At 53.1% G+C, this 18,202-nt stretch overlaps 1 protein-coding gene across 3 annotated transcripts in view; it reads right to left on the bottom strand.

Moving 5' to 3' along the window:
- Positions 1-18,202, bottom strand: part of LTBP2 (latent transforming growth factor beta binding protein 2) — a 106,047-nt gene that overhangs the window by 26,408 nt on the left and 61,437 nt on the right. For 2 of the 3 annotated variants that reach the window (XM_043919650.1, XM_043919653.1), the window contains exons 9-15: positions 9,773-9,847; positions 5,700-5,822; positions 3,818-3,982; positions 3,331-3,546; positions 2,239-2,258; positions 1,736-1,841; positions 710-823 (exon numbers count right to left, since the gene is read on the bottom strand). In XM_043919650.1, the coding sequence (XP_043775585.1) occupies positions 710-823; positions 1,736-1,841; positions 2,239-2,258; positions 3,331-3,546; positions 3,818-3,982; positions 5,700-5,822; positions 9,773-9,847 (819 nt within the window). The remainder of the gene's footprint in view (positions 1-709; positions 824-1,735; positions 1,842-2,238; positions 2,259-3,330; positions 3,547-3,817; positions 3,983-5,699; positions 5,823-9,772; positions 9,848-18,202) is intronic. The other variant, XM_043919652.1, reaches the window with a different exon arrangement.

Below are 18,202 nucleotides of genomic sequence, written 5' to 3'. Positions count from 1 at the left end.
GCACATAAATGAGCGTGCACATGTGAGCGCACACATGACCGCACACGAGCACATACACACATGCGATTGCATGCACACGAGCACATATACACGTGAACACACATGGACACACACGAGCACACAGACGAGCACACACGCAAGCACATGTGCACACGTGAGCACACATGTGAGCAGGGAGCAGCTGTGCCAGCACTGGCCCTGCTTCTCTGGAACCAAGTCCCCAGACAAGGAGGCTTTGAGGAGGGCGCATTCCAGAGCAAGGTGGGTATGCCAGGGCTCTCCCCCGCACCACACCCCCTCACCGCTGCAGTGGCCAGAGCCAGGGACGCAGGCTCCCAGGCAGCCAAACAACCTTAGACATAGAACCACTTTCCCTCCTGAAAGTCGGCCCTCCCCGTGGGCAGGAGGCTGCCCGCCACCAGGGCACTCAGCCAACTCGGGGTCAACAGCCTGGAAGAGTCGGGATCCTGGAGGCCCCATGGGCACCCCTTCCTGGAGATGGTCCCCTGGGTTCTCCTGGAAGGCGAACTCTCCCTTCTCTTTCTCCTGCCTGGCTGGCCTGGTGCTCCAGACGGGACTCCTCTGGTCACTAGGGGCACCCTGTGCCCTCTGTGGGATGCAGCCGGGGTGCTGACCCCAGCAGGAGTCCACTGAGCCCTGTGCATCTGGGGGGAGAGCCGGGAGCACCTCAAGGGGCTGCAGCACATACCTGAGGGCGCCGGGGTCACCAGCACGTCGGTGGGGGCAGTCACTTGTGCTTCTTCCGTGGCCTCTGGGATCACCTGTTCAGGCATTGACGGCGTTGGTCCTCCCAGGGCAGCTCCTGTGGTGGGAAGAGGGGTGGGGGTGCAGGTGGGCCTGGATTGCCCACTTTCCTACCTCCTGGGCAGCATTCCCTCCAGAGCTGCCAGGCAGTGCCCTTCCCTCCTCCCTGCCATCAGGCTCCGAGAACAAAGGCTGGAGCCTGGGCGGGTCATCCCCTCTGCCTCCTAGTCTACTGAAACTCCACTTGGTTCCAAACAGTCAGAGACTCTAAGAGCGCACCTAGTCTCACCCTCTGCTTCGCAGGGGAGGAGGCAGAGGCTTGCGGGAACAGCCACTTGTCCACGGCCGCTAGCTTGTTGGAGACAAGCCGAAGACGGGGCCTACTTCAGCTTTCTCCTGCTGCTTGCAAAACACTTCAGGATTACAGAGCTCTGCCTCCAACACCAACATCTCACCTGCCTTAAGAGGCAGCGGGGCAGGCATTCGTGTCCACCTCACAGCAGAGGAAGCTAAAGCTGACTTCTGAATAGTGTCCTGTCCCCAGCCAGCCAGCTGCGCTCTTTGGAGCTCTAACCATCTCCTGATGGGCTCTGCAAAGCTCTAACCATCTCCTAAAGGAAGGCAGGCCTGGGAGCAGGGCCGTCTGAACTTGACCTGCCCCCGCTTCAGCCAGCTCTTCCTCTTTGGTCTCTTTTATTCCTCTTTGGTTCCTTTTGGTCTCAGTACCACGAAGGGCAGAGCAAGTGCTGCCGCTGGGGAGGTATTCGCAAGGCATAGCGGTGTGTTTCACTGACCTTCTAACACCTTAGGTGTACAGAGCTCCCAGGAAAAGCGTTCACCTCTCACATCACCAGCAACCTCACCTGATCCGAGCCTCTGGCATCAGCTCACGTGTACTATCGCTACTCCTAGTTAAAGTCTTTCTTTCCCTCCCTTTGTTTCCTGGGCGCCACTAGGAGGAGGCACTCACCTGGGACCGAGGTGGATAGCTGGGTAACGCTGGTTGTCACCTGCACAGAACCGGGAGAAGATCTTTCACTGCCTGGAGAATCCCATGGATGGAGGAGCCTGGTGGGCTACAGTCCATGGGGTCACATGACTGAAATGACTTAGCAGACAGTTCTAGACCTCTAGGCTGTGATGCAAGTCTGAGCCACAGCCAGGGCTAACAGGACACATTCCTGCTCTCTTTCTGAAGTGCTCCCCCCCGCGCCGCCCCCGACCTTCTCGAATGACAGAACTAGCACTGTAGCTGCCGGAAAAACCAGAGCTGCGATTATTACTTCTTTTAGGGTACAATTGGGTCTTGGGATCAACTCTCCCACTTTTGCTTCTCTGTAAGTAAAAATCCTACGTACACTGGATCGTTCTCCCTTCCCCCCGTCATGTGACTTTGCCCTGCAGCCTCAGCACTATACCAGGTCCCAGTCTCTGCCACCTTTGCCCAGCTCCTTGGTGGGATGACTCACTCACCTGGCCGGCCTGAGAGTCACCTAGGGAGGAAAGGTAAGAGCGTGAGCTCAGTGAGGACACCTATGGCTGCCTGCTCCCGCCCCCCACGGCCAGGGCTGGTTCACTCTGTGACCTCCCTACTTTGTCCACAGCAGGCCCGGTGGCAGAGAGAGTTCTGACTCGTCTTACCTGCCCCTGCCACCCTTCCAGGACTGGCCAGCCCAGATCCCAGGATCCCTGGTCTGGGGGGCCTACAAGGTGGTCAGCTGGCGAGAGGAAACCTCTGGCTTTCCTTGAACGCCACTGGCAACAGGAGTCCCACCCGCTCTGGGCCAGTCCGCCCTTTCTGTCCTCACTGCAACCCTCCTTGAGCTGCCGCCTCCACCCTCCCAAGCCTCCCGGCCACACAGGGTTGCTGTGCCCTGGGCCCAAGCTACAGGGCAAGGCAACAGTTCTAGGAAGTGGGGTATTGCTCTTGGCCAGCGCCCAGTTACCATGGTGACTGGGGCTCTGCCTGACTGCCCTGTCAGTCTGTCCCTGATTCGCAGAGCACTTTGTTCATCACATAGTTCTCCCTGTCCTAATATGCCCTTGTACTCCATGCTACCAGTAACCCAGGGGTGCCTTCTGCATGGTTTCCCAGGGCACCTTGCAGGGGTGCCTCAAGCCCCATATCTTTCCAGCCCCACGTCTCCTGGGCCCAAGGCAGTTGAGCTGGAGCCAGTGCTCTGATGGGATCTGAAGCCCCCAGATTCCCTAGAATGCACCTGATAGCTCCTCCAGGAGCCAGCGCCAGCCCCAGAAGCAGTGTGGCCGGGGCAGGGATGGCAAGGCAGGGTCAGCAGCAGTAAGGGGGCAGATGGTGCTATGGACCCCCCACCAGCAGCTCTCCGGGACACGGGCACCTCTTGACCCCAAAGGAGGAGGTGTGGCCTTTCCATCCGGCCAGGCCGTGAGAGCAGGTTCCCAAGGCCGTGCTGCGCTTCCAACTCCCTTTCCTAACGCCCCCGAGGTGGGACGCCATGGGCCCAGGGTAAACACCCCACGGCTCTTTGAGGGGCTGTAACCTGAGGGGGCGGGGAAGCCCTCTGACCTCCTCCCCAGACCAGATACCCTTGTCGGGGACGGTCTCCGCCTCCACCCAGGTGCTGGTGGCCGCCCGCAGTGGCTGCCTCTCTGCTGGCCTGGGCAGGGTCCCATTGCGCTTCGGGCCGTGCTCCCTCGAGGGCCGGGCCAGTTCCTCCTCCTCAGCTTTCCTCATGGACAGGCGGATGTCCGAGCTCGAGTAGGTGTAGCCGTGGCCCGCAGGGCAGATCTCCCTGAAGGCCTCTGCAAGTTCAAGGGTCAGAGGACCAGCTGAGGGCTGCTGTTCCCACAGGAAGCCAGAGTCCTCCTTTCCCTCCCTCCTGGGGGACAGGGCAATGTGGCAGCGAGGAGGGAGGGGCCCCAGGTTGGGTTAAGGAGTGGGTCAGGGAGGAGGACTCAGGGTCTCTGGCCTTAGGTTAGGCCTGGGGCGGGGATGGGGGGCAGGGGCAGACAGTGGCCACTGCATGGAGGAAGCAGCTCGGTGGCTGGGGCCGAGAAGGGGACAAAGGGTTACCTGTGCCAGGCAGGGGGCATTTCTCACACAGGCTGCCCCAGGCTTTGCCCACTCGGCTGCAGCAGCATATCTGCTTGGTGATCCGCTGGGCCAAAGGCAGGGCGCAGGTGCCGGGCCCCAGCAGCCGGTAGCACAGCCCCTGCTGCATGGAGACGGCCTTGTCCGCTGCAGTGGGCACAGGGGCAGGTGAGGGTGGGCAGGTGAGGGTGGGCAGGAGGGGGTGGGCAGGAGGAGGTGGGTCACTGGGTGTGGCGGCAGGTGGGGGTGGGCAGGTGGGGGGCGGGCAGGTAGCCAGCGGGAGGGGAAAGGCAGAGGATGGTGGAGTGGCTGGCCACGGGGACTCAGATCGGCCAGGCCTGTGTCTCGGTGTAGAAGTTGGGGCCCTGAAAGTGCTCACAGAACACGTGGGAGAGTGGCTGCAGGAATGCTTCAGCCCCTCCTCAGGTTATCTGTTTGAGGGGCCTGGACGCCCACCCTCCGTGTTCCCACGGAGGGGATGGGGAAGGGGATACGCCTGCTTGTCTCAGATTCTCAGTCTACGGGACTGACAAAATCCATCCTGGGGTGCACACGTGGGGAGCGGTGTGCCCTGAGGGCCACAGGGTCTCCCTGGGTAGATGAGTCAACATGAGATCTTTGAGGAGCTTTGGGGACAGGGGCCCTGCCTCGGTCATCTTCGCAGCCCAGGCAACCTGGGTAGTGTCTGGTATAAGTGGGTGCTCAGTCAATGCTCGCTGATGGACAGATGGAGGGCTAGATCCATGAATCAAATCCTCTGGACTGCAGTGAATGTGAGCCACAGTGGGCTTAGAGAATAACAGCCAGGGCCATCTCTGCCTCCCTGCCTGGAGGGTCTCTTTCCAGCATTAATAAATAAGTGACCATCAACTCTTTCTGACATGTTCTCCCCACTCTGTATCCCCTCATCCTTTGCTGTCTCCTCTTATTATCTCCTTGCCCTGGGGACGCTGGGTCCAGTCTCTCCCTTGCAAGGGTGCTCCCCTCCCTCTTGTGAGGGTGGTGCTCGAGTCTGTCTGTCTTGCGGTCTCCCAGACCCAGTGAACTTGGCAGTTCACAGGCTAAGGGCTTGGCAGGCCACACGGAGCTTTGTTGAGCCTTGGGTGGCCGACCTGAGCTGGGTTGCTACTTTGCAGAGTCCAGTCAAGACTGGTTTTATTCAGTACTGGTCAGGCCTCCCTGGTCAGGCCTCCCTGGTCTGGGTTGCGGTGTCAGTTCTGCCATGGGGAGTGGCAAACGGGGGAGGGGGAGAGGTGGGTCATGGGCAGGCGACTGCTAGCCTGGGCCTCTCCCAGCTGGAAACCACAGAGGTCCCTGGAAACAGCTGCCTGAGTGTACACACAGGCACGCACACAGACACAATGCTGATATGACTAGAGGCACATCCGTGCTCACAGACGCAGAGCACGTCCTGACATGGGGACCACAGGATTTACGGAAAGGCCCTGGGGCTGGCAGGCTCTTCCTATGATGGGCAGGCTCTTTAACAAAGGTCTGCAGCGAAGGGCCCAGGCAGCTAGGCTCAGGCGCTAGAAGAGCCAGCCACTGCTCAGCGAGACATCACAGCAACGCACATCCCCCCAAAGCAGCTGAGGCAACAGATGGGACAGCAATGATTAGAGAGAAACAGAGGAGGTAGAAAATCCCAAACTGCAAAGCCTTCAAAGAAACGCCTGAAGCCAAAAGAGAAGCAGTGACTGTCTCCATCCCAGTAGGACGAAGCAGAGGGTGTTTGTTGGGGCCCAGTCCTAGGTGGAGTGGCAGCCTGGGGTCTGGGGGCATTTCTGCTCTCAGCCTGGCTTGTGGACCCCGAGGGCCCCATCTCGCCCCCCAGCACCCCCACCCGGCCCCTCCCTGCACTCACACACACAGCGGCTCCTGGACGGATCCAGCAGGAGGCCGGGTCTGCAGGTACAGAGGTAGCTGCCCCTCGTGTTCACGCACTCCGAGTCCTCGCACAGGCCCAGCGTCAGGCACTCGTTGACATCTGCGGGGAGCGGGGACATGACCAGGTGCCCACTCCACCCCACTCACTCCTGATGGAGGGGAGGAACCCAGGCAAAGCTCTGCTATGATTCTCCAAGTTGAAGAGCAGCAATAAGAGAGTTGTTTACTCAGTGTGATACCTCTTGCTGGGCCTCAATTTCTCATTTGTAAAGTGGGGATAATAATAGTAACCACCATGTAGTTCCATTAGGGGGATAAAATTAGATAAACATTGCAAATCACTGGGTCCAGGAACTGGTGATTATGGTCATAATGTTAAGAGCTAGTGTTCATTGAGTGCCTAGCATGCCAGGGACCACACCAGATGGTTTGTATATGATGTGTGTGTGTGTGTGTGTGTGTGTGTGCGTGTGCTCAATCAGTTGTGTCTGGCTCTTTGTGACGCCGTGGATTGGAGCCCACCAGGTTCCTCTGTCCCTGGAATTCTCCAGGCAAGTGGATTGCCATTTCCTACTCCAGGGGATCTTGCTGACCCAAGGATCAAACCTGCATCTCCTGCACTGGCAGGCAGATTCTTTACTACTGTGCCACTTGGGAAGCCCTTGCACACGATATCTTATTTACTTCTCACAATTTTATCAAGTAGGTCCATGTGGCCTCATTTTACAAGTAAGGAAACTGAGGCTCCAGGAGTGACTTGCCCAAAGTTTCTCAGCTAGTAAGTGGCATCCTGGGAAGTAATGAGGAGGTCCGTCTAGTCAAGGCTGTGGTTTTTCCAGTAGTCATGTAAGGATGTGAGAGTTGGACTATAAAGAAAGCTGAGCACAGAAGAATTGATGCTTTTGAAGTGTGGTGTTGGAGAAGACTCTTGAGAGTCCCTTGGACTGCAAGGAGATCCAACCAGTCCATCCTAAAGGAAATCAGTCCTGAATGTTCATTGGAAGGACTGATGTTGAAGCTGAAACTCCAACACTTTGGCCACCTGATGCGAAGAGCTGACTTATTTGAAAAGACCCTGATGCTGGGAAAGATTGAAGGTGAGAGGAGAAGGTGACGACAGAGGATGAGATGGTTGGATGGCATCACTGACTCAATGGACATGAGTTTGAGTAAACTCCGGGAGCTGGTGATGGACAGGGAGGCCTGGCGTGCTGCAGTCCACGGGGTCACAAAGAGTCGGACACGACTGAGCAACTGAACTGAACTGAACTGGCTTGGGAGGTGGAGAATGGTGCCCAGTGCCTCCTATTCAGTCTTCCATGAGAAACCCCGAAGCATCTCTGCTGGACCCAAGATCCAAGGGTCATGTCCATAGTGAGAAGCTGCAGAATGACAACTTCCAAGCTGCAGTTGCTGAGAACTTCTCCCCAGAAAGAAAGAGGAGGTGACAGGCTGGAGTCAGGCACTGGGAGGAAGGCAGGGGAAATCCCAACCCTCGCACTCCAAGATGTCAGAAGCTCTCCTGATGATGGCACCTTTGTTGACGATGGTGAACATGGAAGATCTGTGATGGGCACCCAGCTCCAGGGCCTGCAGGTAATACTCAGCAGCCCAGAGCCATCTGCTTGCCTGAAGCCTTTGGGAGGAGTAGGCACTGGGCACAGGAATAAAGATGCTGAAAGACGACCCAGCTTGAGCACCAAGGGAAGCTACTCCTTGCTGGATGTTCTATTTGGGGAGGGGGAGCTGAAAAGGGGAATTGATCCATTTGCCTCCAGACTGCGGACAAAGTGCCATCTAAACACAAATCTGAGCTGCCTCCCATCTGCTTGAAAAGCTTCTGGGCTCCCCATCACCTCCTAGAGGGAGCCTCTAAACCCTCACCGGGTACCCAAGGCTCCCCACCATTTTCCAAAAGCCTGTGGCTGAACCGGTGGCTCTGGTGAGACCCTGGGAAGCCTGTGTTATCTCCTGTGGATACACTGGCGGTACTCCAGCCCGCCCAAACTGCTCCTTGGCTCATGCTGGTTCCTTGGCCTGGAACCCCCATGTCCCTTTTTAGATGGCCAACCCTACTCTACTTCCCAGGTGGCGCTAGTAGTAAAGAATCTGCCTGCCAATGCAGCAGACCCAAGAGATGCAGGTTCGATCCCTGGGGCGGGAAGATCCCCTGAAGGAGGAAATGGCAACCTACTCCAGTATTCTTGCCTGGAGAATCCCATGGACGGAGATACCTGGAGAGCTACAGTCCACGGGGTTGCAAAGAGTTGGACATGACTGAAATGACTTAGCATACAGCACAGCACACTCATTTTTAGAGTCTAGGTCGGATATCACTGCACTGCAGGTGGATTCTTTACCAGCTGAGCCACGAGGGAAGCCCAAGAATACTGGAGTGGGTGGCCTATCCCTTCTCCAGCAGGTCTTCCCGACCTAGGAATCAAACCGGTGTCTCCTGCATGGCAGGCAGATTCTTTACCCACTGAGCTCTCAGGGAAGCCCGGTATCACCTGGAGCCTTCCCTGATCTTCCAATCTGGAAAGGATGCCATAGCCCCCAGTGCCTCCTCTTCTCGAGAGCACTTCTCTCATTGTGTGAAGTTGTTAAGGCATCTGTCTTCACCTGGGACAGTGGCTGTGTCTTGTCCATCACTATGAACTAACACCTAGTGCAATGTATGCAACTCATAGCAATAACCCCAGATTAGCCTGTGGAAGTAGGAGACAAGGATGGAGATAATAGGGACGGTACCTACAGGTACAGAGACAAGGGGTCCCATCCCAAACAGGGAGATCACAGCCACAGACATGGGTGGGGGGAGGTTTCAGGGGCAGGGTCTCCTGGGGAGGCCCCTCAGGAGCTCGGAGGAGGGAAGGTGGAGAGCCCGTCTGAGACCCTGGGAATCACTTTAACCCTGCAGACCGGGAGACCTACCTGGCAGAGGCCACTGGGGATGGTTTAGATACGAGCAGCCCCACTGCACTCTCTAAGGGCAAAAATACTAACTTCTCTGCACACCCACTGGCCATGAGGTCCTTGCTTCATTGCCCCTGAGGAGGGCAGATCCCCCGGGCTGGGCTGGATCAGAGGCCTCTCCTTTGCCTGGTCCAGGCACCGGTTCTTATTCATGGGCCAGAAATCCCCACAAGCAGAGATAGCCCAGACTCCTCTCTCCTAAAGAAGCCTCCGGGGGGGGGGGGGGGTACCTAGGAGGCCATCTGAGTCAATCCCCTGCCTCTAACCTGGCTTCACCCAAAGCAAACCATACAGACAGCAATTTGTCCAGTTCCCCAAGGGGCATCTGTCTCAACCCCAGGCGCCTCCCAGGGGCTGGCAGACCCAGTTCACATCACACCTCTTGCCAGGTCCACAGCCAACAAGGGCTCCCTGCTCAGAGCCATGGCTGAGTGCCCCCCTTCCCATTCCTATGTCCTGAGGTGCCCCTGAACCTTGTCCCTCTGGGGAGTCTCTAACGCAGAGCACTCGGGCCTCAGCTGGCTTCACAGAGCCTGCCAGCCAGGTCAGCAAGGCCCAGAGACTGTGCTTCAGGGTCTCCTTCCCCCAGCCCCCACCTCTGCCTGTGCCTACCCCACTCCAGGAAGGAGGCCTGAGCAGCTGAGGGGCTTTGCTGGGAAAAGTCCACAGAGGTCTCATCTTTGCAGGCTGCCTTGACCTCCCACCCTGGAGTTCGAAGTCCTCCTGTTCCAGGGAGAGCAGCCCAGGAGGGGAGTGGGTATGCGGGGATAGCCCCCTGAGTTGCCACACCATACAGCCCTAGATCTGGGTAGGGGTCGGGGGAGAAGGGGCGGAGAGGACAGTTTGGCTCCCAGGCGCTCACTCAGCTTGCACCATCACTGCCCTCTGACCTCCTAGGCCCTGGAGCTGGCAGCCGCCCCCCACCCCTCGCCCCAAGCTGGGGCTTAGTGGCCCAGCAAAGAGCACTCAGACAGTGGCAGCCGCTACGTCTATCATGGGGGGAGCGTCTCTCTGCATTATCATACCTCTGTCATCTCGGGTCCCAAGCCCAGCGCTGGGCCTGGTCATTCTTACCTTCGCAGTGAGTGAGGTTCAGTCTCTTGTACCCCTGGGGACACTCCAACTGGCCATTTTCAATCACCGGGGAGGCTAAGGAGTGAAGATACAGACAGGTCTCAGTGGAGGGCCTTTGGGCTCCTCTGTCACCCATGCTGGGAAGTGGGGTGCAGTCTGGATGTCCAGCCCACTCTGCAGCTATGAGGCCCCAGCCCTCCCCAAGCCATCGCCCTGGGCAGCTGTGCCTCCTTGGCCAAAATCCCTTCCCTGGCTCTCACCAGGTAACCCACCTTGCTATGACTAAAAATGATACTAAGTGACTACATACCTTGTATATAGTTATAATATTAGATACAGTTTATATTATGTGATATCAATGTTATATAGCATAATATAATATATAAAACATATAATTATATATGTTATAATATATTACATAATATAACTTGTGATTGAACAAGTTTTATTTAATTTTTACTTTCTGTTTGTGAAATAACTACAGAGTTGCAGGAAGTTGCAAAAAATAGTACAGAGGTCCTGTGCATCCATCACCCACTTTCTCCATTAATGGCTGCATCTTACACAACTATAGTTATTTTGTTAGTGTTTAAACATCTGGACATGACAATTCACAGTCGGGTTCTAAGTTCGGTTTCTTTTGATGTTTAATTTTAATGCTGCCATAGCTGACAAAGAATCTCAGATAGAGATGGAAGACGCTCACCGTTGGTTGCGCTATAAAACCATGATACTCATTCATTCACACTCACCAACCATGTGATGCAATTTCAACCATGCTGACATTTGGTTAATAGAGTTTCATGTTCCCTAAGGTCAGTTAGTTATGCTGACAAATTAAAAAAAGTTAGGAAACTCGTTTTCAAGTTTTTCAGGTATGCAAATGAGCTGATTTACAGCAACAAATCACACGATGATGGGATTGTTTCCAACATCCATTTTCAAAAGGCTCTCTCCCATCACCACTTGCTTGGAAAGCATCCCTGCTTGAAGATTATAGTGAACAAAACTGGGCAGCAGTCTGAGTCCAGATGGACCAACCAGGCAATAACTCTCAGTACTTTGGTGCTGATAACTCCTATCTTGATTTCACAACATTCCCCTTTACTTTAAAGAGAGAGAGAAAAGAAGTGTGCATTAAACACACACACACACACACACACACTTGACATCTAATAAAAACAGAGAAAACATCTCTACTACCTTGGAGGGACAGATCTATATGTCAACCTCCAAAGAAGTGCTTTGAAGATGTTTTTATTTAAATATTTTTTTTCTTCAAAAGCACTAGCAGATGGTATACTGCTGACAGCTACCTGTCATCAAAGGTAAAGGCAACAAATGTGGAACATCTATCTTTTTGTTTAAAAAAAAAAAACAAAGAAGAACTCATGTTTCAGTTTGATAATTTCCTTGTCAAGTTTTAGCCAGTAATTCTGAAGGGTACAGGGATTCTACAGATACTATTGCAACACGAAGTTCTGTAAAGATACCATCTTATTTTTAATGCCTTGTTTTATAAAGTTAACAGTGTGATGACTTTCTGTGGCAACTTATCTTCTCCTAGCTCTGACCCCCTTGTGGCAATAGATTGCCTATCAAGGCCATGGTGAGGCGACATTACAAACAGGCTTCTTCAGCTCCATTACCTGCTGGTCCTAGTATATACACTGAGTGTATAGAGTTATTGGGTAAATCTTATCTTTATTTAAGACGTCATATATTGTTGAAAATATAGGTCTTCTATCTTCCATATAGATTCAGCCTTTAGTGGCTTACACAATAGATAGTTCTTCAGATATTTACTGTTGAAATAGATTCTTGCAAGTACCAAGAGAGGCATTAGGAATACCTACAGCTTCATCCAAATGTACAGCAAAGCGTGCACTCACTCGGTATTCTTTTTGTATTTGTTTTTGGCATGTGGGATCTTAGTTTCCTGACCAGGGATCAAACCCATGCCCCTGCACTGGGAGCTCAAAGTCGCAACCACTGGACTACCAGAGAAGTCCCCCAGTGTTTTAAAATGTTTTTCTAATCAAGATAGATTTTAGTCCATCATTAGCTGTTATCTCTGGGCACATTACACACTGAAGGTGGGGTTTGGTATTAATGATGCTAGTTATAAGCTGTATTTTTGTATAGCCTTCTTGATCATCTGACTCCTGGGGTCCATTTTGGGTCCCATGTGAGAGGCCCTCATTACTTTTACCTTGGAATATGGCTGATGACCTGTCAGAGGAGAATCGTCAGCCTTGCATTTTTGTTTTATTTTTTAGTTTTTTAAATATATTTTTTAAAAATTTTAAATCTTTTTTTTCCCATTTATTTTTAATCATTGGAAGTTAATTACTTTACAATATTGTAGTGGTTTCTGCCATACATTGACATGAATCAGCCATGGATTTACATGTGTTCCCCAACCCGATCCCCCTCCCACCTCCCTCTCCATCCCATCCCTCTGGGTCTTCCCAGTGCACCAGCCCTGAGCACCCGTCTCACAGCCTTGCATTTTTAAATGATTGCACTTATTCGTATTATTTTAAATCCAGTTTCTTTGCAAGAATGTTTTAGAGTCACTTCTCCATTTGGTGAGGGTTGCTTTAGTTAACACCAGACCACCTAACTGAAAAATCCCACAGGCCGAACACTGTCGTGCGGTCCGTGTTGTGATACCAAAGACAAACATGAGGAGGCGCTGTGTTTCCCTGGAAGGCCCACTCTTGCTTGAGGATGCTTGGGATTGCCTGACATAGAGACCAAGTCAAGTCATAAATTAGTAAAACTTAATTTTTTTTAAGGTTAAAGGATTGTAAATTGAAGTTGTTATACACACACACACACATATATATACACATATATACATATGTATACACATTTGCCACAAACGGTCTTCCCCAGGGTTTGCAAGTCGTCATCCACATGGGGGAAAACAGCCTAAAGGGCCGCAGTGCAGAGATAAGCAAGGGATCTGGAAACGCCGCCGACATTGAGAAGATGGATGGGAGCGAGGCTGGGAAATGTGTCTGGCCTGGCGCCTGGTGGCAAGAACTGAAGACAGGGAGGAGGCAAAGAACGAGGGGAAGCTGTTTGGGGAAACTCAAAAAGCTAGCTGATTTATGAGGAGCAGAAGGTGGGAAGGAATGGCGCGAGGCGGATGCCAGGGGGCCGGGAACATCTGGACGGCGCTTCGGCGGCGGGAGGCCTTCGGGGCATATGGTACCGCCTCTCACAATAACCCCGCGAGGCAGGGGTCATTATCCCCAGTTAACAGATTAGGAAGGACGATGAAGCTCAGAGGGGGCTGGGTCGGGATTGCAACCGAGCTTCCGGCTGGCTGTGAAGGGCGCTTCCCCCACCCGGAGAGGAGGAGAGAGGGGAGCCCGGAGGCCAGGGCAGTAAACTGGTGCCCGGAGGGAGAAGTTAGGCAGAACTTTAACAAAGGATTGTAAATTGAAGTTGCTATATGTACACACACACACACGTATACATATTTGCCACAAACTTTTTTTTTTTTCTTCTTTTACAAACAGGAGGAGTGGCGGAGAGCTGGACTCAGGAAGGGTGGACCCAGCCGTGGCACCTTCGGGAAACCCTGTGAACCCAGGGAATGTGTGAACTGAGAGCAGCTGAGCTCTTTCCTTAGTCTGGAAACACATGCTTTTCCGGTAAAGCACTTTCCTCCCCAGAGGACTCTGCCCTCTCACTGGCCTGAAGAGAAACCGTTGACTGGACAACCCTGGGGAGGGCAGGCTTCTGGAGAGAAATGCCGAAGCCATTTACCTGGTGAGACACCCACTTTTGCCAGGACCCTCAGCGCCTCTCCTCACACCTCACAGAGGCCACGTCATCTATAAGGGGCTGCTTCCTAGCTTCTGTAAGGACAAGTGCAGCATCCGATCCAGAAAAATCTACTTATATCTCTTTGAGGGAAAGAAAACCAAAGTTCAGATGACCATGTGGAAGGGAGAGACCCTGGCATGAGATGAGAACTCAGCACCCATCCACAGCTCTGGATGAGATTTCGGCATTGATGGGGTAGGGCGGGTATCACCAGGCACATCTCTCAAGTGCTCCCAACACACACGGGCCTTCCCTCATCATAGTGATTAAATGTGCTGTGGCTGCCTGTTTGCTTGTCCATCTCCCCTGATAAAGTGTAAGCTCTTTATCAAGCTCCCCTGATAAAGTGTAAGCTCTGTGAGGACAGGGACCTTGCCTTCTCTGTCATTGCTATGTCTCTGGAAACATGCCCAGCATATGGAACAGTACAGGCACGCAATCAAAATGGAATGAATATTATAATAGCAAGCACTAAAATGGCTCCTGGGCTTCCCTGGTACCTCAGCTGGTAAAGAATCTGTCTGCAATGCAGGAGACCCCGGTTCGATTCCTGGATTGGGAAGATCCCCTGCAGAAGGGATAGGCTCCCCACTCCAGTATTCTTGGGCTTCCCTGGTGGCTCAGTTAGTAAAGAATCCTCCGGCAATGCAGGAGACCTGGGTTTGATCCCTGGGTTGGGACGATCCGCTGGAGGAGGGCATGGCAACCCACTCCAGTATTCTTGCCTGGAGAATCCCCATGGACAGAGGAGCCTGGCGGGCTACAGCCCATGGGGTTGCAAATAGTCAGACATGACTGAGCGACTAAGCACAGCACAGCAAAATATCTTGTACTATGGGCTAGGGCCTTTTATAAAGGTTTTACAGGTAATAACTTATTTAATCCTCATAACAGCCCTTGGAGATACTTACTAATCTTATCCCCAATTCCCAGATGAGTAAACTGAGGCATAGAGAGGTTAAGACACATGCCCAAGGTCACCCAGATGGTGAATGGAACTGGGATTATGAATCTGCCTCCAGAAGACAAATTCTGAACCATCCCTCTACTAACTACAAATGAATGAATGAATTCATGACAAGCCTTAGGAGTTGTCTAGGACAAGAATCCTAGGGTCCAGAGGCCATATAGTGATACCTGCCCGGAAGGAAACGTGTCACTCTTCCTGGGATCCCCTCCTCTTTAAGAACAAGGGATCAGGAGAGTGAATGAGAAAAAAAGGCGGAGTCATCCTGAAGGAGGTCAGAGGAATTCATCAGATGCTGGGGAATTAATCAGATCCTTGGCAAATGCTCCACAATGTGTACAACGGAAGAGTCTTGTAGAACTGATAAAGGAAACAGTGAAGACCCTCTACTCCTCCCGTGGCCCCTCAGCCAGCTCAAGATAAAACCAGGGTCAGAGAGCAGAGGACTTGTGGACCTGGGAAGACAGCATGCTGAGCTGGGTTTCCCATGGGTGTTTCAAAGAGGCTCTTGAGGAGTGGCCTTGCAGCCAGGACCTTGACCTGAGAAGCCAAAGCAGCTGCTGAGGGGTCAACTGGACTCAACCTGAACTCCAAGGAGTCTGAACGTCCCCAGACGCCTGGGAAGCAGGTTGGGCAGATGTGTGTGACTTTCCTGTTCAGAAAACCTGGGCCACGTGGGCCTGGAACTCAGGTCTTCTGTCCCTGGCCTCGGGCCCTGTCCACTCACTGCTACCCCTCCATTGTTCACAGAAGGAAGGAGAAGGGCCACTGGCTGCAGCCTGCCCCTGCCCTGCTGATTCTTACCCTCAGCTGCTGGAATCCCCATGGAGGCCTCAACACGGGCAAACTAATTGCTGGAGACAGTTTTGGCCCTGACTCTGTTGACAGAGCTCAGCGAGGAGATGGGAGAGACATATGTCTGGCTACAGGGCTGTTTACAAGCCACGCTGATCTCAGTCTGTGATGACAGATGGTTGTAGCAGGGAGATGTGGAGGGTCCAGAGAACACACACACACACACACACACACACACACACACTGGATGAAGCTAAGCTCGATACACACGTGCACATGTACAGGCTGGAGCTTAAGTCCTGATTGGCAAATCCTGGTGGGTAAGCTGGAAAGAAAACTTCGACTCTCCTGGGGGCAGTGGAAAGGGTGTGGGTGCTGGGGCAGGCAGGCTTACATCTAATTCCTGGCTCCACTCTGACTAGCTCTGTGACTTGGGGCACACGTCTTACCTCCCTTAAGGCCTTAATTTTTTTCCTATGTAGAAGTGGGGATAGAAACTCAGTCTGTGGGTTGTTGCGAGGATTAACTTTACTGAAACAATCAACATCAGACTAAAGCTAGCTCAGGGCCTGGCACAGTCCCTGGAGATGCTCCCCTAGACTTCCTCCCTCCCTCCTTCCCTCCCTCCCTCCCTTCCTTCCAGCAACACAGTTTTAAGGACAACAAGCTGGCCGGCTGCTCCTTACTGGCTGGAGAGACTTGGGCAAGTAACTCTCTGAGCCTTGGTTTTCTTATCAGTAAAATGGAGATGACCATTCTTTTCTCAGGGCATTATTGCAAACACTAAACAAGCAAGAAAAAGTCTGAGCATGAGGCTTGTCACATATTGATTATTATCATAATGTCCATTATTCCGCTGGTGAGGTCCTAACGGATCTCCCGCCTGCTACCAGTGATGCAGAAATCCCACCCAAAGACGGGCTCTGACTGCTTCTCTAGGGTGGATGGAACTGAAGCCAAAATGGGTATCTCGGTCACTGTGAACCATGACGTAGGGAGGGGTCCGGTCAGACACCCAGCTCAAATGGGTACCACATCAGCCACCCCGACCCCACCGCTCCCTGGGGCTCTCCAGGCCGGAGATGCCACGTGTCAGTGACACCCCTGCAGGGGTAGGAAGGGTGTGAATGTGAGCTGAGGCACATTTCCCAGGAGGCTCTGAGTCCCTTGGAAGCTCTCAGAACAACCCTGAGCCAAAGAGTCATGACTTTTTTCAGCCCAACAAACTGCAATTCAGAAAAATCTCATTTCTCTAGGGCAGGAGACTGGGCGTCCAACCCAGAGTCACAGGGAACAGGAGCCCCACCCTGGCACAGCTGTTCCCCCCGCCCAGGTCCTCTAGTTCAGCGAATGCCCAAGCCAAGAGGCAGGGGAAGCAGATTACAGAGCAATTAGAACTAGGGCGCTAGGGTCACATAGACCTGGAGCTTCAGGGCCAGTTTCATCTATAAAATGAAGATAGTAACACCACCTAGAGGCATTGTTAGCATGCAATGAAATGAGAAGGAACTCATCATGGTGCCCAACTCATATCACATCTTCTGAATAAAGAGCAGCTAAGGAGGATGTGGGGCTTCCCTGGGGCACAGATGGTAAAGAATCTGCCTGCAATGGAGGAGACCCGGGTTCCATCCCTAGGTTGGGAAGATCCCCTGGGGAAGGGAATGGCTATCCACTTCAGTATTCTTGTCCGGAGAATTCTAGAGACAGAGGATCCTGGTGGGACAAAGAGTCGGACACGACTGGGCGACTAAAACACACACACACACACACAAGGAGGACGTGACGGGTGATGCCGCCGTGACTCACACTAGGATTCTCTGCCCCAGCCCCCTCAGACATCACCTTCACATGCCCATTCACCCCAGGGGCTGACATCACAGACTGACGGCTGGAACACCCCTTATGGGCAAGGACCATGGCAAAACCAAGCCAAACCAAGGCTTTCCTTCTATTGAGAGTTTCAAATCAATTTCCAGATATCTACATAAACCTCCATTCCCTTGAAAATCAAGTTCCTTCTCCCACTCCTTCCGCTCACTAGTTCTTGGTAGGCACATTTTTCATGGTGGGGGGCTGAGGACTCTGGAAACATCCCACTATAGAGCTAGACAGCTGCAGTTTTTAATAAGCTGTCCCTACTGTTCAGCTTCCAGTTGAGCTCTGCCTACTAGAAACTTCCATACATCTGTTTTTTTCCTGCCTCACCAAACCACACAGAACAAGCCTACCTGCTCCTCCCCTACCTCATGTTTCTTTCAACACATCTCCCTTAACTCAGACCAAGGCTGCAGGCTGGTGCCTTGCCTGTCTATTCAATCCAGTCTTCTGGCCGGATGCTGGCTTTCATGTACACCTGGAATACAGTCCTGGGACGCACCCTCTTGACTGAAATTCTGGTCTCACATCCTGACTTGTGTTGTCTTTAGGCAGTCCCAACACCCCCACCCCACCCCTCGCTGATTACAGATCAGGCAGTCCCAGGGCTTCCCTGGTAGCTCAGTTGGTAAAGAATCCGCCTGCAATGCAGGAGACCCCGGTTCGATTCCTGGGTCAGGAAGGTCCCCTGGAGAAGGGACAGTCTACCCATTCCAGTATTCTTGGGCTTCCCTGGTGGCTTGGCTGGTAAAGAATCCGCCTGCAATGAGGGAGACCTGGGTTCAATGCCTGGGTTAGGAAGATCCCCTCAAAGAAGGGAAAGGCTACCCACTCCGGTATTCTGGCCTGGAGAATTCATGGACTGTATGGTCCATGGGGTCGCAAAGAATCAGACACAACTGAGCAAATTTCGCTTATCCCCCCACCCCCCTCACCGATTACGGAGA

Source organism: Cervus elaphus, chromosome 12, assembly GCF_910594005.1.
Source record: "Cervus elaphus chromosome 12, mCerEla1.1, whole genome shotgun sequence".
Classification (NCBI taxonomy): Eukaryota; Metazoa; Chordata; class Mammalia; order Artiodactyla; family Cervidae; genus Cervus; species Cervus elaphus.
The sequence above is the reverse complement of the archived record's forward strand: the minus strand, read 5'-3'. Positions and strand labels throughout refer to the sequence as shown.